At 43.4% G+C, this 27,961-nt stretch overlaps 1 protein-coding gene across 1 annotated transcript in view; it reads left to right on the top strand.

The window, feature by feature from the left end:
- The first annotated feature begins 5,275 nt into the window (after nucleotides 1-5,275).
- Nucleotides 5,276-27,961, top strand: part of LOC134225523 (replication factor C subunit 1) — a 32,759-nt gene continuing 10,073 nt past the window's right edge. Inside the window, exons 1-2 of the mRNA XM_062705690.1 lie at nucleotides 5,276-5,513; nucleotides 5,570-7,609. Of these exons, the coding sequence (XP_062561674.1) occupies nucleotides 5,505-5,513; nucleotides 5,570-7,609 (2,049 nt within the window). The 5' untranslated portion in view covers nucleotides 5,276-5,504. The remainder of the gene's footprint in view (nucleotides 5,514-5,569; nucleotides 7,610-27,961) is intronic.

Below are 27,961 nucleotides of genomic sequence, written 5' to 3'. Positions count from 1 at the left end.
GTGCGTAGTCTTGGGCTAGTCTACCGTCTTGTAGCCGCCCAATGTTTAGCCGCGGCGGACGACTCCGATGCGTGTTGATCACCTTTCGAGAGTTTTGAGCGAAGACATACTGCAACGAGGTAGTGGTCGGATTCAATATTCGCACTGCGGTAAGTGCGTACGTTCGTGATGTCGGAGAAGAATTTACCGTCGATTAGAACGTGGTCGATTTGGTTTTCCGTTACTTGATTAGGTGATTTCCATGTGGGCTTGTGGATATTCTTGCGGGGGAAGAAAGTGCTTCGGACTACCATTCCGCGGGAGGCTGCAAAGTTTATGCATCGTTGGCCGTTGTCGTTCGATACGGTATGCAGACTATCCGGTCCGATGACCGGTCTATATATTTCCTCCCTTCCTACCTGAGCGGTCATTTCCCCGATGACGATTTTGACGTCCCGCAGAGGGCATCCATCGTATGTCTGCTCCAGCTGCGCATAGAACGCTTCTTTCTCGTCGTCGGATCTCCCTTCGTGTGGGCAGTGCACGTTGATGATGCTATAGTTGAAGAAACGGCCTTTTATCCTCAGCTTGCACATCCTTGCGTTGATTGGCTGCCACCCAATCACGCGTTGGCGCATCTTACCCAGCACTATGAAGCCGGTTCCCAGCTCGTTGGTGGTGCCACAGCTTTGGTAGAAGGTAGCCGCTCGATGCCCGCTTTTCCACACTTTCTGTCCTGTCCAGCAGATTTCCTGCAGCGCTACGACATCGAAGTTGCGGGGATGTAATTCATCGTAGATTATCCTGTCGCAACCTGCGAAGCCTAGCGACTTGCAGTTCCATGTTCCAAGCTTCCAATCGTGATCCTTTATTCGTCGCCTAGGTCGTTGCCGATTGCATCGAGTCGTATTATCTTCTATGTCGTTCGTAATAGTTGTTTTTAAAAGCGGCTTATTGGGCCTGCGCAAACCTCCTGTCTCGTCGAAGGGCCGTCGTGTCAGGGCTGTTTAGCGTCCCACCTAACACCAGGACTTGGGCTTGTGCGCTTTGAGCGGCACACGGTCGCTTTGGCAGAGCCTACTTGCGGATTCATGCAGCTTTTTATAGAGGTTTAACAGGGCCCACTGTCGAACCCCACCACATCCTAGGCAGGCGCCACAACTCGCAGATGGCCTGGGGAGGGATCGTCAAGCCCTTGGACCAAGGTTTTGGTTTTTTTTTTTTTTTTTTTTTTCTTGAGCAAGGGTAAACGGAAATCTGCAACCAGATACCTGAGGAGGTACTCAGGTAGTGTGGGGATGGGTATGTCATGTAACTCTTACCCGACCCACTAAAACCAAAACCCTTTCGCCAGTCCGTACCCCCGGCCCGCAATTAAGCAATACATCAGGGACTATTGAGAACGCTCACGCCTATGCTAACGCACTTGACGTCAATACACACAACATCGACTTCAAGGGTGGCTACCTCACCACCCGTCGATCGCAAGCTATGATAGTAACCTAACGGTCCGTATCATAATCTCACGTTGGAGACGAGCACCCCGACAACAACCACCGCGCGTGAACCGCAATGACCTCCTTATATCTACATACTGAGGTCCCCGCAGCCCACCCGCGACATGTTGGTTGTCGGGGTGAGCAAAGTGTTCACTGCATCACAGGTGCCCTTACTGCACTCGTTGGTTTTGTTCAAGACGCCACCACCGCTGCAGTTTCGACAAAATCTGTTGAGATGCTGTGTTCACCGCATTCCATATAGCTTCTTCCCGGCACATTTTCTCGACGTGGTTGTCCGGGGTTGTATCCATACCACTAATAAGCAGCATGGTATTGCGTTCTACCTCGAATCGCGGGCATGCGAACATCAACTGCTCTGCCGATTCTACCTCACCTACACATTCAGGACACTCCGCAGAATCTGCGAAGCCAAACCTGTGTAGGAATTTCTTAAAGCAGCCATGTTCAGACAACACCTGTGTTAGGTGGAAGTTGAGTTGACCATGCTTCCTATCAACCCAGTTGGACACATCTGGAATCAGTCTGTGGGTCCAACGACCTTTGACTGCGGTGTCCCATGCTCTTTGCCATTTGAGCAACGAAGCTGCTCTCTTGACACGTCGCACTTGCACCGAGTCCCTTTCGTTGTAGCACTCCACATCCTCCTCTAAGAGTGTGTCGATCGGCATCATTCCAGCTATAACGCACACCGCCTCATATGATATGGTGTGCTATGCGCTCGCGACACGTAAGCACATCAGCCGGTGTACTCTGATCAATTTCTTTACATTGTACTCGCCTTTTAGTGCTACGGCCCATGCCGGCACGCCATAACGGATGATAGACAATGCTACGCCAGCTATCAGCCTACGCACTTGACTATGCACCGCCGATCTGTTGGACATCATTCGTGATAAAGATTTTATCGCCAATGAAGCCCGCTGACATGCATAATCGACGTGGCTCGTAAAATTGAGCTTATCATCGATCATCACGCCCAGATGCTTGAGAGACCTCACGGAGTTAACTGTGCAGGTCCCTACTCTTATCCTCGCCTGTTGCAGCCCATGACGGTTATGCACTACCACGACTTCCGTCTTGTGATGTGCAAGGGACAACCGCCTCGAGTTGAGCCATTCCTCCACTCTGCCAATCGCGTATGAAGCCTTCAGTTCGACTTCGTCGAGAGTGTCACCTGCTACTTCTAGCATTACGTCATCCGCGAAGCCTTCTATCTTCACTCCGGCCGGGAGACTTAGGCGTAATACTCCATCGTACATAATATTCCACAGAACCGGTCCGAGGATCGATCCCTGTGGAACACCCGCGGACACTACGATCGACTTTTGACCAGCATCAGTGTCGTATAACAGCACCCTATTCTGAAAATAGCTTTTCAGTATCCTGCACAGGTAATCCGGAACTCTCAATCGGTGCAGGGAGTCAGCAATTGCTGCCCAGCTAGCATTGTTGAACGCGTTTTTTACATCGAGTGTAATCAACGCGCAGTACCTAATACCTCTTCTGTTTAAACCTCTCGCTATCTTGGCCGTATCCGTTACCGCTCGAATTGCTTCGATGGTAGAACGGCCCCTACGGAAGCCATACTGGTTGCTAGATAAGCCACCAGCACACTCTGTATAAGCCGACAATCTATTCAGAATGACCCTCTCTAGCAGCTTTCCAGCTGTGTCGAGTAGGCAAATTGGTCTGTATGCCGAAGGATCCCCCGGCTGTTTGCCAGGCTTCGGTAATAGCACCAATTTCTGCCGTTTCCATCGATCTGGGAAGTTTCCTTCGTCCATGCATCTCTGAAGGCAGTTCCTGAACATATCTGGATTGGCAAGAATGGCGTGTTTAAGGGCCAGGTTTGGAATACCATCCGGGCCTGGCGCCTTATTGAGCTTAAGTTTTCTTGCGGCTACGATAAGCTCTTCGTTAGTCACTAGCGGTACCACGTCGACTGACTCGTATGGTGTAGCGGGCCAGTCCGATGGTTCATGTGTCGGGAACAGTCCCTCTACTATACTGGCTAACAGCTCTGGGGATCTTTCAGGAGGTGTGCTATTGGTCCTAGACATCACTATCCTGTATGCATCGCCCCACGGGGTGTCATTCGCCATCCTGCACAGCTGTTCGAAGCAGGCTCGCTTGCTACATTTAATCTCGTAGTTCAGGGCTCTGCTCGCTGTCCGGAATACCCCTCGTCTATCGAGTCGCTCAGCGTCTGTTCTAGCACGTCGCAACCTTCTTTTAGCTTTAAGACAGGTTCTACGAAGATCTGCAATCGTGTCAGACCACCAGTACACTGGTTGTCGATTTCCTGGGGGGTTTTGGTCTAAATGCACAATAGTGGCCAACTGACGCCCTTCTTCCGAGGATGGTGGTGTGGTGTGGCTGATTAACAATCTGACTGCGTATAAGAAGCACTGTTGGTGGAACAATCAGTCGAAGATTCATAAGGCGCCAGTTATGAATTTCGATAGTCCAGTTCGCTGAGTGAGGTTTCCACGAAATAGGAAAAGTCAAAAAGTTTTAGACCTTCACATTGTTGCGTTGAAAAGTTTTTACAATTTTACAGTGCGATTCAGATCAAGGTGACCCGAACACCGTAGGAAGGGTAATTTTAGGCTATTCACTATGACATGCCAATTAAAAATTATTTTAAAATTATTTTAAAATTAACATATTTCAAATTTCTGTTTTTTTAACGAAATAACTCTGTACATAAGGCCAAAATTGACAATTTTTCACCCATACCCAATCCCTCGTAACGATTTCTGTATTTAGCTAAAATTGATATGGGCCATAATGGAACGAACACACGGTCAAGCAGTTTAACCAACATTGACTCCACCTCTCGTTTATTCAAACATCCATCAAGTTTTACCAACAGCGGCATGAACAATCAGTTTATTCGACCAACAATATCACACACAAACGACCGAAGCGCCAACTTGAGCACCAACCATCAAAAAATATATGGGGGTTTGTGCAACTTAACTACAAATGCTCAAACATGTTCGGCGAACCTTGACTCCACCCCGACAACTCAAACCAAAATCAAACTGTTTTAATTTTTTCCAACCGAGCCGCCAACTGTCAAATGCCTTTTAACTTTGTCAAATGGTTGTTCGAACAACTTCACACACATTCAAACAAAGCAGCAACCGAAGCGTTTTCTTGGGGGCGGAGTCAATGTTCGTCAAACTGCTTGACTGGTATGTACGTTGCATAACGCACTGACAGACACCTTCCCACACTCTGAAGTGTTATGTAAGTTGTGATGTAACAACAAACTCCAATATCCATTAATATTTCGAAACTACAGTAGACGTTCGATAACTGCAAGTCATTTAACTGCAATGCTTTTTAACTGCAATTCGATAGTTGAACAGTTTTGCAGTTATCGGACTGCTAAACTTCAAACTGGTGTCAAACTCAATGACAGCTGCATTGCACTGCACATTTAGATGCACTTTTATTGCATTTTACTTCGATTGACAACCGTTTGACGTCTAGAATGCGTTGCAGCTATCGAACGGCATTCGTTAACTGAAAAGTAAACATTTTGCAGTTATCGAACGGCTACTGTTTAATTATATTTATTGTAATGCTGAAACTTCGAGTTGAGCATAAATCTTCTCCAATTGGATATTATTTCCTTACCGTGTAGCAGATAAGGCAGTTCAACGAATGCGGTTCTTGTCTCCACTATCGAACGATCGATATAGTAGATTTGTTTTTCGATATTTTTGACAGTTGTCAACTCTGCTGTCAACCAACCGGCAAACGCAAATTCCGCCAAACATCCAATCCACCAATCCACTCCTGCTGCTCATCAGCCCAGTGAAAATTTAAATATTTTTTTATAAGTTTTATTCTAGTTTCGCTAATCAAAATATTTCGTGCTGATTCCACAGTGTATTATTCGTTCATGTATTAAGTTATTAGTTTATATCGCAAAATTGAATTTAAAAATTTATACTCAAATTACGCCGTATTTTCATCGAATTGATCATCAATATGTCCAAGGTAAACAATTTTGTTTTTTTTTCCTGTAATGCAATACAATTTTTATTGCCTCACAGGACATTCGATCGTTCTTTTCTGCGGGGTCCAAGTCGAAAAAACCGGATCCACCAACCCATTCCTCCGGTTCCTCTTCGGGTAAGCGCAAGGCCATTATCGACAGCGACGAAGAACCAGACGATCGCAGGAAACCCGTTCCTACGCCAGAAAGATCGAGTTCCTCCAGCGGCTCCTCACATCACAAAAAACGCCGTGTAATCGAATCCGACGATGAGGACAGCAAAAAGAGCCCGACAAAGAAGAAAAGCTCATCGTCATCTTCGTCGAAGCCGGATTTGTCTAAACTAAAGCCAGTCAATGCGGCAGATATTTTCAGTTCCGCCCCGGTGAAAAGAACAGAAGTTCCGAGACCGACCAAAAAAGCGATTAAAGAGGAGATTGAAATTCATTCTGATGAAGAGTTTGAGAAGACTTTGCAGGGATTAGATGAGGTTATTCCGGCAACACCAGAGCCTGCAAAAAAGAAAATAAAGGAGAGTCCTGTAAAGCGGAAGGAAGAAAGCTCGGTTAAGAAAGCTGAGAAGGAAAGTCCAGTAAGGAAGAAAGAAACAAATGGAAATGCTAACAAGGGAGAGAAACCAAAAGAAGAGCATAAGAAGAAGACACCTACTCCGGAAAAGCCTAAAGAGAAGCCAATCATAATAAAAACAGAAAGTACCAGTGATGGAGGAGGAACACCAAAAAGTTCCAAAAAGAATCTCAATGAATCGGTTCTTACAGATGAAGAGCGATACGAGAGAAAGCGAATGTCCGCGGCGTTATATCAAAAGTTCAAAAATCGGCAAGGCCCAGCCAATCTGGGTAGCAAGGAAATTCCTAAGGGAACCCCGAACTGCTTAGCAGGACTGCAGTTTGTTGTAACTGGAGTATTGGAATCTATGGAACGTGACGAGTGCGCTCAGGTTATTAAAGATTTTGGTGGAAAAGTGGTCAGTTCTGTCTCGAAGAAGCTGACGCACATGGTGGTCGGGGATGATGCAGGGCCTTCGAAGCTAGCCAAGGCCGAAGAGCTTGGCATTCCTCAAATTTCGGAAGATGAGCTGTTGGATCTAATTCGAGAGAAATCGGGGCTGCCGAAAAAGGGTAACACGAATGGTTCCAGTTCTAGTTTGAAGGAAGAGAAAAGCAAACCTAAAGAGGAAAAATCTCCAACTCCTAAAGAAAAGAAAAAGAAGGTGAATGACGAACCTGAGAGTAAGAAGAAGAAGTTTACCCCAGAAAAGAAACATATTCCGGATAAAAAGCTTACAGAATTCAGCCCTACGGTTGCAAAAATGCCGAAGATTCCAAAATTAGAGAAAAGTTCTTCTGATTCAAAACCCTGCAAAACCGAGAAGATATCACCACAGAAAAAATCTCCGAAGAAATCGCTGTCGTCTGAATCAATGGTGCCTATAAAACGCGAAATTACCTCCTACGAGAAGGACATCCACAGCTCTGAAAACATGGCTTGGGTCGACAAGTACAAGCCAAGCTCGGTTAAGCAAATCATCGGTCAATCCGGGCCGGCCAGTAACGTTAACAAACTTCAAATTTGGCTTTCGAAGTGGCACTCGAATCACGATGGCAAGAAAAAACTTACTCGACCGAGCCCTTGGGCCAAAAACGATGACGGTGCGTTCTTCAAGGCAGCCCTTTTATCCGGCCCTCCAGGTGTGGGCAAAACCACTACGGCCACGCTGGTCTGCAAGGAGCTGGGATTCGATGCGGTCGAGTTCAATGCGTCCGATACGCGCAGCAAGAAGCTGCTGAAGGAAGAAGTGTCCGAACTGTTGAGCAACAAATCGCTGTTCGGTTACTTCACTGACGGTGGAAAGGGCGACAAAGTTAGCAAGAAGCATGTCCTGATCATGGATGAAGTAGACGGAATGGCCGGGAATGAGGATCGCGGTGGAATCCAGGAACTGATCAGCCTTATCAAGGACAGCCATGTTCCGATTATTTGCATGTGCAACGACCGCAACCATCAGAAGATGCGATCTTTGGTGAACTACTGTTTCGATTTGAAGTTCAACAAACCGCGAGTGGAGCAAATTAAGGTAAATTTTTCATTATCTGGTGATGCACTGCCGTTCAAGTGCAAGTCAATCATTGTTTGTTAGAAAATCAAAGATAAGAAGGACTTGCGGGTAATGGCAATACATTTTTAAAGCTCATTCAGAATTAAGACTTCAGATAAGATATGCAACTTGTACATTTGAATGGAATCTCTCAGGGCATTAGTAACCTTCAAATTGGTTGTATTATATATCAGAGCCTGAGAGGTGAAATTCAATTTTTAGTAGATGAAATCTTTATTGTTTATAACAAACAATTCTCTACAAGTCCTCAATCTTCTAGAACAGCGATTCTCAACCTTTTTCTTGAGAGGTACCCCTTCGAGCTTTTGCATGCATTGAGGTACCCCTTCTTTTTTTGGCTATAAATGAAAATCAAAATAACTTAAAACCCCAACATGTGCGACATCTGGATTTGGTTCTAAACTGTAAACAACAGTGTTAATAAGGCAAAGACAAAGGTGCTGTTTGAACGAGATGGCGCCACAACATTTGAAGTAAAATGAATTTTCTTGTATGGACAAATCATCCGTTCTCATTAACTACGCATCGCATCAATATGAAACCTAGGTCAAAAAGCAACAAATAATTTTTAGATTTTTTGTTCCCACGACTTGTTTTACAGTTCTAAACAATAAAAGAGATTTCATTGTACTTCCATACTAAATTCTAGCTGTATACTTTCAATTTCTTCAAGACTGTTCTCCACCTCGTGTGTGTGGAAGGAACATTGAAAGCTTACGATATCGAACAGCAGATGCCACTAGTGTATATGCAATATTACATTGATACAAACACACAGCAACACCACCTGTCGCCTGATAATGGAAATATTGCAATTATACCGTCAGGTGTGGTGGCTGTTGTTAAAATATTTAGGAAGGGCCTCAAGCGGAATTTTTGTTAGAACGCAACTGACGATCTCCTATAAGGGACCGACTGTTTACTTCGATGACATTTGCTTCCAGGGTGCAGCAGCTGTAAAAAGTGTAGACAACAACCTTCCGTGCACCATGTTTACGATACTCGTCACTGAGTGGCGATACCGGCGTTTCTATCTGTGTTGTTAAGCCTGCTACTCTATGTTCTGAGATTTTCAAAATTTTCAACATGAGCTCATGGAAGAATGGTAGTTGGAAATCGATAAAATGTATGGGAAAATCAAGTATTTTGCAAATTTATGGAAAACGGTGGTGTTTTAGAAGAAAGTAGTGATAAGGAATGAAGTATGAGGTGAAAAGATTATTTCCTGCACTTAGTTTGCACTGATTAGTAGTCTAATAGTGATGAAATTTCGATTTTACTACCATTGAAAAAACGCCATCTCTTGCATTAAACGTTTTGACTGGTACCTTATTCTCTACCAACTTTTGTTATGGCGAGGCAATTTTTATGCACACTTTTGTTTTTGATATTTTATCAAAATCGAACCCTCAATTAGAGGTGTGCGCCGCCGCCGCCGGCAGCTTTTAGCATCGGCGCGCCGCCGTTTCAAATTTGTCACGCCACTGATTTATAATTTTCCACGCCGATTCAAATTTTCAGTGGAAACTCCAAAGATTCAGTGCAATTTCCATATAATTTCCTGATAGATCTATACAACGTTGATACTCCAGAGAATTTTTCGTGAAGATACCAATTATTTCCATGAAAATTCCATACAATATCTTGTTGAAATTTTGAAAAGCTCTCCGTAAAAACTAAACGTGAAAATGTTGTGAAATCATCGATTATGTTTACTTAATTTGATATATTTTTGGTCGTTTTAACGGTTAAAATAACAAAACGTAATAGGCGGATTCGAGAAGGATCCAGTGGTAGAGTGCGCTGCGAGAGTTCGGGAGAAAAGTCGTCAGAAGCGATTATTTACATTCAAAATCAAATTTTCTCCATCAAATTTACTTCACTTTTTGGTATATAGTCTCATGTTTTCCACTGGCAATGGCTTCTTAAAGTCTTTAAGCAGCTGTTGAAAACAAATCCCACCCAAGTAAGCCGCGAATTAAAAATCCGGGAATTCATAACCAAGATTGTGCGGTGGAGGCACTGCAAGAGATGTGCTGTTTAATCGGAAAAATCATATGCGAGCACACACCGGACGGAAGCTCATCCCAAAGAAAACAAAATTTTCTTCCAATTTGCGACTATTTCAGCTTTCATAAATTATTGGATATAGGTCATTGCACGAAACTTCGCTATCTCTTTCCCACTTGATAAAAATCAGAAAACAACAGGACCACTACCTGTCAAATTTGACAAGTACTGGTCCTGTTGTTTTCTAATTTTCAACAGGTGGAAAAGAGATAGACGATGTGATGACGTCACCGTGCGATGGAGTATAGGCGAATTTGAGGCCTATAGGCGAATTTGAGTAAAGCTCATCGATCATTCCGACATCTGGTGGTCGTCACAAGAACCACGAAAAAAGTGTCGTTGGTCAAAAAAGTGCATTGGCAGCATACGAAGTGAGTACGATTTCCGTGTTTTCCGGTTAATCCAACCATTTACGAAAGCTGAAATAGTCGCAAATAGGAGATCGTCAGTTGCATTCTACCAAAAAATCCGCTTGAGGCCCTTCCAAAACATGTTAACAACAGCCACTACACCTGATGGTATAATTGCAATATTTCCATTATCAGGCGACAGGTGGTGTTGCTGTGTGTTTGTATCAATGTAATATTGCATATACACTAGTGACATCTGCTGTTCGACATCGTAAGCTCTCAATGTTGTTTCCACACACACGAGGTGGAGAACAGTCTTGAAAAAATTGATAGTATACAGCTAGAATTTAGTATGGAGGTACAATGAAATCTCTTTTATTGTTTAGAACTGTAAAACAAGTCGTGGGAACAAAAAATCTAAAAATTATTTGTTGCTTTTTGACCTAGGTTTCATATTGATGCGATGCGTAGTTAATGAGAACGGATGATTTGTCCATACAAGGAAATTTATTTTACTTTAAATGTTGTGGCGCCATCTCGTTCAAACAGCACCTTTGTCTTTGCCTTATTGGAAGAAAATTTTGTTTTCTTTGGGATGAGCTTCCGTCCGGTGTGTGCTCGCATATGATTTTTCCGATTAAACAGCACATCTCTTGCAGTGCCTCCACCGCACAATCTTGGTTATGAATTCCCGGATTTTTAATTCGCGGCTTACTTGGGTGGGATTTGTTTTCAACAGCTGCTTAAAGACTTTAAGCCATTGCCAGTGGAAAACATGAGACTATACAAAAGTGAAGTAATGATGGAGAAAATTTGATTTTGAATGTAAATAATCGCTTCTGACGACTTTTTCTCTCTACCACTGGATCCTTCTCGAATCCGCCTATAGGCAAATTTGAGACGGATCCAGTGGTTAAGTGCCCTGTGAGAGTTTGAGAGAAAAGTCGTCAGAAGCAATTATTTACATTCAAAATTAAATTTTGTCCATAAAATTTACTTCATTTTTTGGTATATTGTCACATGTTATCCACTGGCAATGGCTTCTTACAGTCTTTAAGCAGCTGTTGAAGACGAATCCCAGCCAAATAAGACGCGAATTAAAAATCCGGGAGTTCATAACCAAGATAGTGCGGTGGAGGCACTGCAGGAGATGTGCTATTTAATCGGAAAAATCATATGCAAGCACCCACCGGATGGAAGCTCATCCCAAAGAAAACAAAATTTTCTTCCAATTTGCGACTATTCCAGCTTTCATAAATGGTTGGATTATCCAGAAAACGCGAAAATCGTACTCCCTCCGTATGCTGCCAATGCACTTTTTTGGCCAACGACACTTTTTTCGTGATTCTTGTGACGACCACCAGATGTCGAAATGATCGTTGAGCTTTACTCAAATTCGCCTATAGGCGGATTCGAGAAGGATCCAGTGGTAGAGTGCGCTGCGAGAGTTTGGGAGAAAGTCGTCAGAAGCGATTATTTACATTCAAAATCAAATTTTCTACGTAAAATTTACTTCACTTTTTGGTATATGGTGACATGTTTTCCACTGGCAATGGCTTCTTACAGTCTTTAAGCAGCTGTTGAAGACTAATCCCACCCAAATAAGCCGCGTAATAAAAATCCGGGAACTCATAACCACGATAGTGCGGTGGAGGCACTGCAAGAGATGTGCTATTTAATCGAAAAAAACATATGCAAGCACCCACCGGATGGAAGCTCATCCCAAAGAAAACAAAATTTTCTTCCAATTAACGACTATTGCAGCTTTCATAAATGGTTGGATTAACCGGAAAACGCGAAAATCTGACACCCTCCGTATGCTGCCAATGCACTTTTTTGGTCAACGACACTTTTTTCGTGGTTCTTGTGACGACCACCAGATGTCGAAATGATCGATGAGCTTTACTCAAATTCGCCTATAGGCAAATTTGAGAAGGATCCAGTGGTAGAGTGCGCTGCGAGAGTTTGGGAGAAAAGTCGTCAGAAGCGATTATTTACATTCAAAATTAAATTTTCTCAATGAAATTTACTTCACTTTTTGGTATATTGTCACATGTTTTCCACTGGCAATGGCTTCTTACAGTCTTTAAGCAGCTGTTGAAGACGAATCCCAGCCAAATAAGACGCGAATTAAAAATCCGGGAGTTCATAACCAAGATAGTGCGGTGGAGGCACTGCAGGAGATGTGCTATTTAATCGGAAAAATCATATGCAAGCACCCACCGGATGGAAGCTCACCCCAAAGAAAACAAAATTTTCTTCCAATTTGCGACTATTCCAGCTTTCATAAATGGTTGGATTATCCAGAAAACGCGAAAATCGTACTTCCTCCGTATGCTGCCAATGCACTTTTTTGGCCAACGACACTTTTTTCGTGATTCTTGTGACGACCACCAGATGTCGAAATGATCGTTGAGCTTTACTCAAATTCGCCTATAGCAGAAATATCTTACTGTGACATTTAATCATTGACTATTCCTGCTGTCGATGAGAGCAAATCGAAAACTATTCTTGATAGGCGAATTTGAGTAAAGCTCATCGATCATTTCGACATCTGGTGGTCGTCACAAGAACCACGAAAAAAGTGTCGTTGGCCAAAAAAGTGCATTGGCAGCATACGGAGGGTGTCAGATTTTCGCGTTTTCCGGTTAATCCAACCATTTATGAAAGCTGCAATAGTCGTTAATTGGAAGAAAATTTTGTTTTCTTTGGGATGAGCTTCCATCCGGTGGGTGCTTGCATATGTTTTTTTCGATTAAATAGCACATCTCTTGCAGTGCCTCCACCGCACTATCGTGGTTATGAATTCCCGGATTTTTATTACGCGGCTTATTTGGGTGGGATTAGTCTTCAACAGCTGCTTAAAGTCTGTAAGAAGCCATTGCCAGTGGAAAACATGTCACCATATTCCAAAAAGTGAAGTAAATTTTACGTAGAAAATTTGATTTTGAATGTAAATAATCGCTTCTGACGACTTTTCTCCCAAACTCTCGCAGCGCACTCTACCACTGGATCCTTCTCGAATTTACCTATATTGGTTTCCGATGGATGTCATATTGTAGATCCAGTTGAAAATCGAACTGAGCTCTCGCGACAATCACATTTTCTCCCATTTCCGGATGTCGCAACTGCATCGCGAGTAGTGCGCATCTATGCCATAGCCGTGCGCCATCATGCGCACCACTCGCGATGCAGTTGCGACATCCGGAAATGGGAGAAAATGCGATTGTCGCGAGAGCTCAGTTCGGTTTTCAACTGGATCTACAATATCATTCAATAGGCGAATTTGAGTAAAGCTCAACGATCATTTCGACATCTGGTGGTCGTCACAAGAATCACGAAAAAGTGTCGTTGGCCAAAAAAGTGCATTGGCAGCATACGAAGGGAGTACGATTTTCGCGTTTTCTGGATAATCCAACCATTTATGAAAGCTGTAATAGTCGCAAATTGGAAGAAAATTTTGTTTTCTTTGAGATGAGCTTCCATCCGGTGGGTGCGGGCATATGATTATTCCGATTAAATAGCACATCTCCTGCAGTGCCTCCACCGCACTATCTTGGTTATGAACTCCCGGATTTTTAATTCGCGTCTTATTTGGCTGGGATTCGTCTTCAACAGCTGCTTAAAGACTGTAAGAAGCCATTGCCAGTGGAAAACATGTGACAATCTACCAAAAAGTGAAGTAAATTTCATTGAGAAAATTTAATTTTGAATGTAAATAATCGCTTCTGACGACTTTTCTCCCAAACTCTCGCAGCGCACTCTACCACTGGATCCTTCTCAAATTTGCCTATTTAATAATCTACAGCAAAATTAGATCAAAATATGTATTGCGCTTTTTGCACTTTATAAGAGTTCTGCGAGATTTTTTTTCTCACAGTCATCTTTTTCTCACACTCAATACACTCAAAAAAGTTTGATTTTCCGTGTATAATATTTGTGTGTGAGTGCTCAATCTGAAAACAAACAGACGTCAAATCATGGCGGGAATCGATTTAGTATACACGCTTACATGTGACTCACGAGTAATGGGTTATAATTGGGTAAATTTCAGTAACAAAAATCGATCAACCCGAAATGAGAGTGAGTGTGAGAAAAAGAAGCGGGCAAATCACAATCTACACATAACTCTTCAAATTGGTGAAATCGGCAATAATCAATCATGATTATTCATATTTGAAAACAAATTATGAATCAATTTGATGTCAAAATCAAAATATGTTTTCTATATGATCTCATTATGTTTTCGGACTTCGCTAGGATATCTAGCCTAAAGTTATTTGACCGAAAACGTCATTTGGTCGAACAGTTCCTTTGACAGAAAAAAATCGTGAATATGTCCTTCGGCCGAAATAGTCGTTTGGTCGAAAAGGTCTTTCGGTCGAAAGTGTCGTTCGGCTGAATTGGTTATTTTGGACAATAACGGAAGAATCTTTCGATTTTCGCCTCAAAATTTTACCGAAAGATTTCTAGTTTTTTCCAGAACAGTTATTCGAAAATTATTTTCAGATTTTCCACGGAAGCTACTTTCAAGTGTCGAGAACTCTTTGGAATTTCCAAGAGGAGCTTTTTGGATTTACCAAGGAAAGTTGTTTTGGATTCACATGAGAATCTCTTCAGATTTTTGACGAGAAGTTGTTTCAAATTTCTATAGGAAAATGTTCGGAATATCCACGGAAAATTGTAACTGGTAAAAGAGATGCTTTACGTTGACTTCCCCAATCTAGATTATATTATGCATCCCAAGATAAACACTCAGATCATGATCATCTCAATCAGCCTTTGTCGAATCGCGCTGGTGCGTGACTTTACACACGGCGGCTATTCAGCCTTATGGCAACCCCATTCGGCGGCTTATTTAAATCAACAGCACAGAAACGCACCCTGTGAAAAAGCTTATGGGCGCGCTGCTGCGCAATCTTTGCTTGCGCGTTTTCACCGCGAAGAGCTGAACCTTTAAGAAGATAAGACGGTTACTTTTTGCCTTTCTCGTACAACAAAGTTGTACCGAAAGGCTATCATTTCACTCTGAAAACGAACTTTTTACAGGAACATCTGATAGTAAAGTTTCTTATACCATTCGACTCAGTTTGATGATTCGAGGTGATGTCTGTGTGTGTGTATGTATGTGTGTGTATGTTTGTGTGTCTGTATGGTCACTTTTTCAACCTCAAAAACTCACACGATTTTCATGTACTTAGACTTAACTGATTTTATCGCAACAAGTTGCATTCCGCAGAGCCACTCTTCTAATTACATGCTATTTAATTTCATCAAGATTGATTAATGCGTTCGCAGCTGACAAGGAAAATGGTTTAGGCAGTTTTCCATTTTTTCCCATATAATCGGGACTACGAGCATTGAGCAGCTACCATGCTATAATATAAATTACGTTCGCTCGATGGGTTAGAATCCTCGCTACGGCAATATCGATAACGCTAACGCAACGAGCAAAGCTTTTCAAAGCTTGCAATGTGGAACGTGTTGAACACGAAAACTAATCGACGAACAACGCACCCGCTTTTAAGTTTAGAGCCGACTTGATGATGTTTACTGCCATTATACTTTATCGGAGCATTCGCACCAACACAGTGGTAAGTTTCATCGTTGGCAACAGAAATTGCACTCGATAACGACACGATTAACTGCTGGTTCGTACGGTCGTGGCCATGGTGGTGTTTGCGTTTGTTTTGTGTCATACATTGGAAGGGGAAAAAGAGGGGTTTCATTGATGCTTCAACATGCTGTTTGTTTTGGGTGGTGTGGAGTTATGGTGAAGTTTGGGTTATTTCAAGGGCAAATTTGAATATAGTTTTCGTTTTATACATCTCCTTATTTCCATATTATATTATGTATACGGTTTTGTTAGTCTTCTATTTATATTTAGGAAATGTTCAAAAATGGCATCGGGGCCTTGGCGAAGGGGAGTGGGGGTGTCGTTGGTTGAATAATCTTAAATGTATTTGACGTCATATTCTAGCTTAATTTTCAAAATGATCGTGTACATTTCACTCCGAAATCGAACCTTTTGAATATAATATGATATATTTTATATATAAATGATATTCGATAGCCAATTTGGCTGAGTGTAGAAGTCTTGGAGACCCATGATGTTATATACCAACCCGACCAGTTAGTCATAACAATTATATCAATATGTGTTACAAATAACAATACTTCTAGATTGCTTTGAGAATAGGTCGTATGTGCAAAAGAGAGGCTCTCTTCGTTCACGCTCTCTTTCGCTTGTACATAAGCTAGTTTTGCATATTTTGCCACATTTTCACTTCAGAACGCTAGACAAAGCTATAATCTTTAGATATCTGCCAAGAAATCTGAAGTAAACTTTATTATAGATCTGTAATAATCGAAAGAGAATGGAGGCAAAGAGAGACTCTCTTTTGCACATACGACCTATTCTCAAAGCACTCTAGACTTGAAATATGTCGGAGACGAGCCAGCCTCGGGCTGAAAGTCTCTTTAATAAAGATAAAATGCTCGGAATTTTTAAGGAGTTTTTTGGATTTCTTCAGAAATTTTTTTTCTATTTTCGATTAGAAATTCTTGGTAAGTTCCATTGACCGAAAGTGACAGACGGCCGAACTGGCAATTTGGCCGAAAAAGCCGTGTGCCCTACCAGGTTGTCCGGGGCCGAAACGATCGTTGGCCAAAAATGCCATTTTGCAGAAATAGTTTTTTGACAGAATGGGCTATTTGGCCGAAAAAGTCATTTGGTCCAACGGGTAATACAGCCAAATTTCAATGACTGCTCCTCGTACTGAACGGGTAATATGGTCTTCTTCTTCTTCTTCTTCTTCTTCTTCTTCTTCTTCTTCTTCTTCTTCTTCTTCTTCTTCTTCTTCTACTTATTGGCATTACATCCCCACACTGAGACAGAGCCGCCTCGTAGCTTAGTGTTCATTAAGCACTTCCACAGTTATTAACTATGGGAAGATTCATAAAGTACGTCACGCAAAATTTGGCGATTTTCAATCCCCCCTCCCCCCTTTGTCACACTTTTCGTATTAAACCTCTAAAATTTTTGTAATAGTCGTCACGCTGCTCGAAACCCCCCCTCCCCCCTGGGAGCGTGACGTACTTTGTGGATGGCCCCTATGAGGTTTCTAAGCCAGGTTACCATTTTTGCATTCGTATATCATGAGGCTAACACGATGATACTTTTATGCCCAGTGAAGTCGAGATAATTTCCAATCCGAAAATTGCCTAGACCGGCACCGGGAATCGAACCCAGCCACCCTCAGCATGGTCTTGCTTTGTAGCCGCGCGTCTTACCGCACGCTAAGGAGCGCCCCGGGTAATATGGTCAAAAATGGCCATTTGTTTGTGGCCTCTCTATTTTTAAGTCGATACTGGCCTCTCTATTTTTAAGGCCAAAAGACATCTAACCAGGTAGCATTTAGCTAAACTAAACGTTTCACGGAAACTGTTATCAGGTCAAAACTGGTTTGACCGAAAGCAATGGCTATGGTAATGGCAAAAGGAAAATTTTGGCAGACTTGTAAAAAGTTGTTTACCCTAACTATTTGACTGAATTTGCCGTTTGGATGATAAAGTTGTTTGATCGAATATAAATCATTTGACCAAAAATGCCGCTTGCTTGGTAAAAAATGTCATTCTGTAGAAAGAGCCATTTGGCCAAAAAATGTACTTTCTGCAACCTTCTTTGAAAAGTGTTGTTCGGCTGAATTGATCATTTTGCCCAAAAGACGTTTATCCGAATATCAATTCGGCTTAATGGGATTTGGTTAGATGGCTTTTGGCTTAAAGGCCAGTATCAACTTAAAAAGTAGAGAGGTTACGAAATTCCGTTCAAGGGTCGTTTGACAATTAGCCTTTTCAACGGCCATTAGTTATTAGGCCAAATGGATGGATATTTTGGATAAAATTACCCGTTCAGTTATTGACATTTGGCCGTATAACCTGTTGGCCTAAACTATATTTTCGGACAAATATTCCATTCTGCTAAACGACCATTTCGGCCAAACAGCATTTTTGGGCTGATGACCTATTCGGCCAAACGACCTGATAGGGCAAACGACTATTTTGGGCCAAATTACCAGTTCGATCGTGTGTCGCTTGCGGCCAATGGGATTTTCCAACAATTTCTTATGAACAACACTGTTGATAATCTCCAGTGATTACTGTACCAACGCCAATCCGTGAGACGACGATGAGACGTGAGATGATGATGAAGTATGTGTGACCAGTCTACAACAGCATTTGAGCTCGTTGATTGTTTACATTTTTCTATGATAAGGAGTGGAGAAATAAACGAACCAAAATTGTGAAATTCTAATTGAATGGAAAGCGTTTTAAAACCGGTAGAAGAAGAGATCGATAGATTTACGGTTACAGTTCTGAAGAGCAATACAATACGAATTCTGTTTGGAGAGCGGAAGGAGAAAACTAGGGGTGTTAAAGTTGTTTACGGACTAGATTTGTAAAAGACGTCACTAGATTGTTCGAGAGAACGGAAAGATTGCTCGTAGATCATCGTAAGAGTTAGAGGAGACACTATTTCTTTTTGAGCTGATCGCAAATCGACTGCTACAAAAACCTAGTTCTTCCTCCGGAAATTCCGAACAAACTCAAAAAGAAATAACGGACATAACCTCGGAAGCGATGTCGGAAGCAGCGGAGATGACGATGACTGCATGCGGCGCCTGCGGAACCACCTCCGAATTGGACGAGCAGATGATTGGGTGTGATAACTGCGACCGCTGGTTCCATACGCGGTGCGTGGGCGTTACGGCGGAGGCGACGAAAGAGAACAAGTGGTTCTGTCCATCCACCGAGTGCCAACAGCAGTACAGTGAGTACTTGAAAAAGTTAGAGAAGGAGGAAAAGAAGAAGAAGAGTAGCAAGAAAAATAAAGCATTAGGGGAGGAGTTCGACAGGGCTAGTAATAAGTCTACTAGGTCAGTAAATGAATCCGGTTAGAAAAACGGTTGAAGGACTTAGAAGAAGAACAGCAGGCTAGAGAGAGAGATATTGAGATCGAGATGATCGTCCGCGAAAAGCGAATGGAAATGGAAAGGGTATTGAAGGAGAAGAAGTTGAAAATGGAAAATATACTCAGAGCGAAGCAGAGAGAAGAAGAGCAGGAATTTATGGAGAGAGTACTGGAGGATGAGAAAAATCACCTTGAGGAGTTAAGAAGAATGCGAGACAAGTTCGAAGCGAGGAGGAATAGTGTAAAAAAGGAAATTCAGAAGTTGCAATTGAGAGAAGATATAGAGTCGAAGAAAGGGAACATGATAGGAACACCTCTTCGGAACCCGGAAGTTATGATACCGAAGAAACAGGAAAAGGAAAAGCATCGAGTGAAGGTTCGAAAAGAAAGGCGATCGACAAAGAACAACGATAGCAGTGAAGAAGAAGAGGAAGAGGAGGAGTCAGAAGAAGAATCGGAAGAAAGTGAACAAGGATCCGAAGAAGATACCGAAGAAGAAGAATCTGCAGAAGAAAGTGAAGAGGAAGAAGAAGAAGAGAAGAAGAAACCAAAACAAAAGAAAACGGCTGCAAACGGGCAGGGGCAGCAGCGTGTTGGTCCCACGAAGGTACAGATGGCGGCGAGGAACGGGGTTACAAAGAAGTTACCAATATTCACAGGTCGACCGGAAGAATGGCCTCTATTTTTTGGTTCATACGAGGCGTCCAATCAAGCATGTGGTTTCACTGAAGTCGAAAACCTAGTACGTCTACAGGACAGCTTGAAAGGCCAAGCTTTGGAGAGCGTTCGAGGTCAGCTTCTATTCCCGAAGTCTGTCCCGAAGGTTATCAGCAAATTACGGCAGCTATATGGCCGTCCAGAGCAGCTATTGCAGTGTCACTTGGAGAAGGTGCGGAAATTGGAACCACCGAAACCAGAAAAATTGGCAACATTTATTCCGTTTGGAACAGCAGTGGAGCAGCTTTGCGAGCACCTGGAAGCCGCAGGATTAAAACAGCACCTGGTGAATCCGATGTTGGTGCAGGATTTGGTGGACAAACTCCCAGCGAGCGATAAGCGTGAATGGGTGCGGTACAAGAAGAGGAAGAAGAACGTCACGCTACGCACGTTCACGAACTTTGTGTCGGAGATAGTCGCAGAAGCCTGCGAAGCGAACGTATCAGTCGAATTTAGGGCCGAATCAAAAGAAGGATGCTCAAATGTTGTAAGAGGTCGGAAGGAGAAGGGCGCTGTTTATAGTCATAGTGCTTCCGAGTCAGTAGACACCACATCCGACATGATTCCTGGACGAAAGGATTGTAAAGTATGTGGCCGAGTTGACCATCGACTACGCTTTTGCCAAGATTTTCGAAAACTATCAATCGCGGATCGTCTGGACGTGGTGCGAAGATGGAAGCTATGCAAAGTGTGCCTTAACGACCATGGCAGCGCGGAATGCAAATTCAGGATGCAATGTATGATCGGCGGTTGTACGGAGCGACATAATCCTTTGTTACATCCGGAGTCAGGAATGGTAGTGATGAATGCTCACATCCGGCTAAATAGCACCGTACTCTTCCGTATGCTACCGGTAACATTATTCTTCCGCGACAAATCCGTCTCTACTTTGGCATTCTTAGACGAAGGTGCATCTGTGACGATGATCGAGAGGGCATTAGCGGATCAGCTGGGTGCCGAGGGTGTTCGGCAGAAACTCGAGATTCGGTGGACCGGGGATGTAGCTCGCATAGAGAAAGACTCTAAGCGCATCAGTTTAAAAATATCTGCGATGGGAGAATCGGAACAGCTACTGATGAACGAAGTGTGCACAGTACAAAATTGTCATTACCGGAGCAGTCACTCGATGTACGGGATATGATACAGCGATACGAACACCTCCGTGACTTGCCTTACCCCGTGACTTGTTACCTCATACAAGAAGAGTCGTCCACGAATTCTCATCGGTTTGAATAATCTGCACACTATGGCTCCACAGATGCGAGATTGGGTAGATTAGGAGAGCCAATTGCGGTCAAATCACCACTTGGATGGACAGTTTATGGTCCGAACAATAGAGCAGCACTACCCAATTCACATGTAGTGAGTTTCCACCAGGAGGTAACAAATCAAGAGCTACATGATTTGATAAAAAATCAATATGCGCTAGAAGAATCGGTAGTTTGTAAAGTAAAGGAGTCGCCTGAAGATACGAGAGCTCGAAAAATAATGGAGACAACTACCATCCGAACAGGATGCCGATTCGAAACCGGGCTATTGTGGAAATCGGATAACCCACAGTTTCCAGACAGCTACCCGATGGCTTTGCGGCGGTGTAAACAGCTTGAGAACCGATTAAAAAGAGACCCGATACTTCAGGAGAATGTCTGCAAACAGATAGAGGACTATCAGCGGAAAGGATACGCTCATCAAGCAACACCGGAAGAACTGTCCAATACTGACCCAAGGAAAGTTTGGTATATTCCACTGGACGTCGTTGTGAATCATCTGAAAGGGAAAGTTAGACTAGTTTGGGACGGTAGGGCCTCAGTAAATGGAGTCTCCCTAAACTCACATCTGATGAAAGGGCCGGATATGCTAGCATCATTGCCTGCGGTAATTAACCGTTTTCGAGAACGGAGAATAGGATTTGGTGGGGACATAAGAGAAATGTACCACCAAATTAGGATCAGAGAGGAAGATAAGCAGGCCCAACGGTTCCTGTTTCGAGTAAAGGAGGGAGATGCACCTAAAGTGTATGTTATGGACGTTGCCACCTTCGGGTCAACCTGCTCGACTAGCTCCGCACAGTTTATCAAGAACAAGAATGCGATGGAGTTCGCCGGGAGATTTCCAGAAGCGGTAGAAGCAATTGTGGAGAAACACTATGTAGACGACTACTACGATAGTGCAGATACGGAGGAGGAAGCTGTTCGCCGAGCTAACGACGTGAGATTTGTACATTCGAGAGGCGGTTTCGAAATCAGAAATTGGGTTTCAAATTCCGGTAAAGTTCTCCGCAGCCTCGGTGAAGGAAAAACTGAACAGGCAGTACATTTCAATAAAGACAAGGAGTCGGGCAACGAAAGGGTGCTGGGAATAATATGGAGTCCAAAGCAAGACGTGTTTTCATTTTCCACAGAGCACCGAGAAGGTATGCAGAAGTACTTGCGCGATGGAAAGATCCCCTCGAAGCGAGCAGTTCTCAGCTGCGTTATGGGTTTCTTCGATCCGCTTGGATTACTCGCTCCATTTACGGTACACGGGAAGATTCTAGTACAGGAGCTTTGGCGTGTTGGTTGTGACTGGGATGACGAAATTGGTGGGAACTGTTTAGAAAGTTGGAACAGGTGGATAAGCTTACTGCCTGCGGTAGAAGCTTTAAGAATTCCAAGATCATATTTCGGAAATTTAATTTCTGCCTCCTTCCGGTCGGTAGAGCTGCACGTATTCACCGATGCCAGCGAGAACGCGTACGGGTGTGTGGCTTATTTCCGTGTTGTTGTAGGTGATCATATCCGAGTATCCCTAGTAATGGCTAGATCGAAGGTGGCGCCACTAAAGCAACAATCTGTTCCACGGCTTGAACTGATGGCTGCGGTGCTCGGCGCTAAATTGATGTCAACGGTCAAGGCAAACCATTCTCTGAATGTTCATCGTCAAATTTTGTGGTCCGACTCTCAGACAGTCCTCAGCTGGATAAGGTCAGACCAGTATAAATATAAGCAAGCTGTAGCGTTCAAGATAGGCGAAATCCTGGAAAGCACAAGCGTGGCTGATTGGCGGTGGGTCCCTACAAAGTTGAATATAGCGGACGTTTTAACGAAGTGGAATGAAGGTTCTCCTCTGGTATCAGACAGCCAGTGGTTCAAGGGACCCGATTTTCTATACGAATCGGAGGACGCGTGGCCTGTTTCGAACAAACCGGCGACGAATACTATCGAGGAGATGAAGGTTCGTTTTCTATTCCATGATGGAGTTTTCAACGAGTCATTAATCGACGTGAGGGTAACGAATCGATGGAAGAAGCTAGTGCGGATCACGGCATTGATTCTACGGTTCATTGGTAATTGCCGGCGGAAAGCTAAAGGAGTTCCGATTTGGACGGCTAAAACAGCCGGGACATTGGGGAAAAATCTAGAAGGTGGAATGACGTCAGTGTATTTGCCAATCCAGCAGAGCGAATTCCAGCATGCAGAGATTATACTTTGGAAACAAGCGCAGATGGAAGGCTTCCCGGACGAGATGCATACGTTACAGAAGGCGGAATTGGTGAAAAAGTCGAATGTTCTGTACAAAATGAAGCCTGTGGTTGATGACGCAGGGGTATTACGTGTGGGAGGAAGACTACAACAAGCTGAATTTATGCCGTTCGACAAAAGGTTTCCATCATTCTACCCAGAAACCATAGAATAACGGAGTTAATTATTCAGAGCTATCACGAGGTGTTCGGCCACGCAAACAGAGAAACCGTTGTCAACGAACTGAGGCAGAAATTCTATATCCCGAAATTGCGGGTCGTTATCCGTAAAGTAGTTACTGAGTAAGTTTGGTGTAAACTGCATCGCAGTCTACCTCAAAACCCACAGATGGCTCCACTTCCAATTGAACGGGTCACTCCTAACATGCGTCCATTTAGTGCAGTTGGGGTCGACTATCTCGGTCCTGTGATGGTGACGGTTGGTCGCCGAAGTGAGAAGCGATGGGTGGCGCTGTTCACCTGCTTGGCAATTCGAGCAGTCCACCTAGAAATTGTGTACAGCCTGTCTACACAGTCCTGTTTAATGGCAATCCGGAGATTCGTGTCCAAGCGTGGAATGCCACAGCAGTTCTTTTCGGATAATGGAACGAACTTTAAAGGAGCCAGTGCTGAAATTTTGAAGCAGATGCAGAAAATCGACATGGAATGTTCGGAAGATATGGTTAGTTCCACCACGAAATGGAATTTCAATCCTCCTGGAACCCCCCATATGGGTGGTGTCTGGGAAAGAATGGTGAGGTCAGTAAAGGAAGCGTTGAAGGCGTTTGACGACGGTCGGAAATTGACCGACGAGGTGCTGCAGACAACTTTGGCAGAGGCCGAGGACATGATTAACACTCGTCCTCTCACCTACATGCCGCAGGAGTCAACCGAGGAAGAAGCTATCACGCCGACACACATTTGCGTGGTACGGTTCTTGCAGATGATCTAAAGACAGATGACCAGTTTGATTTGGCGGATACACTGCGGGATTTGTATCGCAGTTCGCAGTATCTGGCAGACAAAATGTGGGAGCGGTGGTACAAAAGAATACTTGCCGAATCTCAACCAACGAACAAAATGGTGCGAAGAGCAGAAGTCGCTAAGTGTCGGGGACCTTGTATTTATCGTTGATGGTAAAAATAGGAAAAGTTGGATCAGAGGAATCGTGGAGAAAATTATAGTAGCAGGAGATGGTAGAGTAAGGCAAGCGATTGTGCGCACCAGCAGGGGCGTTTTTCGAAGAGGAGTGGTCAACTTAGCGCTGCTTGAGGTGACTGGAGGTAATTCCGGTTTAGTCCGCTGAACTGCGACCGGAGTTACGGGCTGGGGAGTGTTGATAATCTCCAGTGATTACTGTACCAACGCCAATCGATGAGACGTGAGATGATGATGAAGTATGTGTGACCAGTCTACAACAGCATTTGAGCTCGTTGATTGTTTACATTTTTCTATGATAAGGAGTGGAGAAATAAACGAACCAAAATTGTGAAATTCTAATTGAATGGAAAGCGTTTTAAAACCGGTAGAAGAAGAGATCGATAGATTTACGGTTACAGTTCTGAAGAGCAATACAATACGAATTCTGTTTGGAGAGCGGAAGGAGAAAACTAGGGGTGTTAAAGTTGTTTACGGACTAGATTTGTAAAAGACGTCACTAGATTGTTCGAGAGAACGGAAAGATTGCTCGTAGATCATCGTAAGAGTTAGAGGAGACACTATTTCTTTTTGAGCTGATCGCAAATCGACTGCTACAAAAACCTAGTTCTTCCTCCGGAAATTCCGAACAAATACATTAGTCGTTCGATAGCTGTAACATGTTTTCGTTTCAGCTAGCCAATGGCGTTCGATAACTGCGACGCATTCAAGACAGCAAACAATTGTCAGACGGCGTCAGAATAGAAGTGCACCTGATTGGTCAGCGCTATCCAGCTTTCCACGCTCGGTATCAATTGGTCACTGTACTATTTGACACTAGCTGGAGGAAAGCCTACTGGCGTTCCTGGGTGAGGGGATGGGAAAAAAAGGCCTTTTCGACAGTGAGTTTTCCTCTAGTGTCAAAAACTTTTCGCAAATTTATGAAGTTTTTCCTGTAGATGTTAAAATTCTGAAGTTTCTCATGCAAATTGCGACAATTTTTCTGCTGAAATTCCAATCAATTTTTTTTTTTAGAATTACAAAGACCTTGTCTTGGTAATTCCAAAGATTGCTCGAAAATATTTTCCAAATTATGGAAAAACTTATAGATTTTTCTGGAGAAGTTCATTAGATTTTTCATGCGAAATTCAAAAGATTTTTCTTTTAGTGTCTTAAAAATATCCCGAAAAAATGCAAAAAAAAAAATCCTAGAGAAACGTAATGAAAAAATTTCTTGAAGTATAAAAGCGCATGCATAACAGTGAACTGGTGACTTTTTCGACGGACGCGGACCAAGCAGCTACCGCTCCGCTCTACTTAATAGAGCGTGAGAGCCGACGTGAGGACCAGCTCCGCTTCGATCCGGGTAAGCGGGTGGCACCGCCCCCGGCAATCGAAGCGTGGGAGCCGACGTGTGGACCAGCTCCGCTTCGATCCGGGTAAGCGGGTGGCACCGTCCTCGGCAATCGAAGCGTGGGAGCCAACGCAAGGATCAGCTCCGCTTCGATCTGGGTAAGCGGGTGGCACCGCACCCGGCAATCGAAGCGTGGGAGCCAACTCGAGGATCAGCTCCGCTTCGAGTAAAATTGAAGTGTAGGAGCCGCGCCGACGTTTCGACGCGAGAAGGCGGTAGCAGGCCTAAGCGTATAATGGGCAGATTACGACAATGGCGTGGACGGTAGAAACAGAATCTACTCGGTAAGTAAAATATATTCCGACAAGGTGGAATATAAGTTTATTAAGTAGACTCCGATAGAAAAGGCGGGAGTCGAAAATTAAAGGCCCCGATGGAGAAGGCAGTGGCTGCATGAATAAAGGACCCCGATAGAAAAGGCGGTGATCAATAGTTTGTGGGACCCGATGGAAAAGGCGGTGGCCAATAATTTGTTGAATCGCAATGGAAATGTAGGAGGTCACAGAGAGGCCCGGAAGGAAAAGAAGGCTGAATGATTAAGGGACACCATTGGAAAAGGCGACAGTTAATAGAATGTGGGACGCCGATTGAAAAGACGGTGGTCAAAATAGTACTTCGATGGAAAAACGGGGCTTCGATATTTGAAACTCAGGTGGCATAGACAGAGATTGCTTCGGAAAATGGACAAGGTCCAATGAATAAGGAAAATACTGGAGGGACACTGACACCACTTTGGAGAGAGGAGGTAGTTCAATGAATAAGTCTGATTCGGATGCAAGATTGATGTTGTCGAGCCTGACAAGTTATATCCTTGACTGCATGGCCGAAGTCAACTGTGGGCTAGTTTTTTAGAAGAAATGCTAAAAATTGATATGCGAAGAAGATTATTGATGCAATTTATGATTCGGATGCAAGATTGATGTTTTAGAGGCCGATAAGTTCTATCCATGACTGCATGACCGAAGTCAACTGTGGGCTGGTTTTTTTAGAAGAAATGATAAAATTGGATATGCGAAGAAGATTATTGATGCAATTTATGATGCGGATGCAAGATTGATGTTTTAGAGGCCGATAAGTTCTATCCATGACTGCATGACCGAAGTCAACTGCGGGCTGGTTTTTATTAAAGAAATGCTAAAAATTGGATATGCGAAGAAGATTATTGATACAATTTATGATTCGGATGCAAGATTGATGTTTTAGAGCCTGATAAGTTCCTGGGACGGGACTTGCAAAGGGGAAAAAATGTAACTTCAGCTGCTGCCAGTCAACTGCTGTCACGAACTGTCAGGTGCAGCCAGCAGCTTTTTGTGTGAAAGTATTGGTATCTCGAATAAAATTTTCCGCATGATTTTTGTTTTACAAAGACTTTTTCACTTTAACGAGTATTCCAAATCATCCGTTTAGCTTATTAATAATCAGTTATAAACGAGTGTTTTGTTCCCGGTATGAAAAACCCTTATGAAAATGAATTAAATAATTCGTGAATTGGTTACACTTTTATTGTGCTCAGAAGAGTGCACCCAGGGCATAGGTGAAACAGTCAAGGAAACAGTTGAAACTTGATGGTCAACTGTGATGAAAAGAAGAACAAATGTCAAAACAAGAGAAAAGAAGCAGCGTCTTTGCAGGTCTCGTCTCAGATAAATTCTATCCATGACTGCATGACCAATATTATGGACCAGGTTGAATGAAAATTCCATTTGTTCAACCTGGTCCATAATATATACTACAGTATGCTTGAGATAGCTGCTAGATTATAGCACAGAGAACAGACATGGATGCTCGAACCAAATTTCGTTAAAAACGTGTGTAAAGATTTAAATCGCACCTCAGCGCCGCCAACGCAGGCTGCTCGACATAAAAACTCAATTCCATTAAGTGATGGCGTTGGCATACACTTCATAAACAATGTTGTGCTGCCACCTAGGAGCGAGCCTAGGAGCAATTCGGAATGAACCCTAGCGCTAAAAAGTAAAACACGGCAAATTTTAACCATATTTATCAGCACACTAGCACCGCGCAACGGGGGCATAACGACATACTAAATGACCAGTACAAACTTTTACACAAGCATGCGAATGAAGATGAACGTCTGTTCTCTGTGATTATAGGGACTCGAGAAGAATTTATTTGCAGTAACTAACTG

Source organism: Armigeres subalbatus, chromosome 3, assembly GCF_024139115.2.
Source record: "Armigeres subalbatus isolate Guangzhou_Male chromosome 3, GZ_Asu_2, whole genome shotgun sequence".
NCBI lineage: Eukaryota > Metazoa > Arthropoda > Insecta > Diptera > Culicidae > Armigeres > Armigeres subalbatus.
Note: the sequence above shows the minus strand (reverse complement) of the source record. Positions and strands in the feature narration are given on the sequence as shown.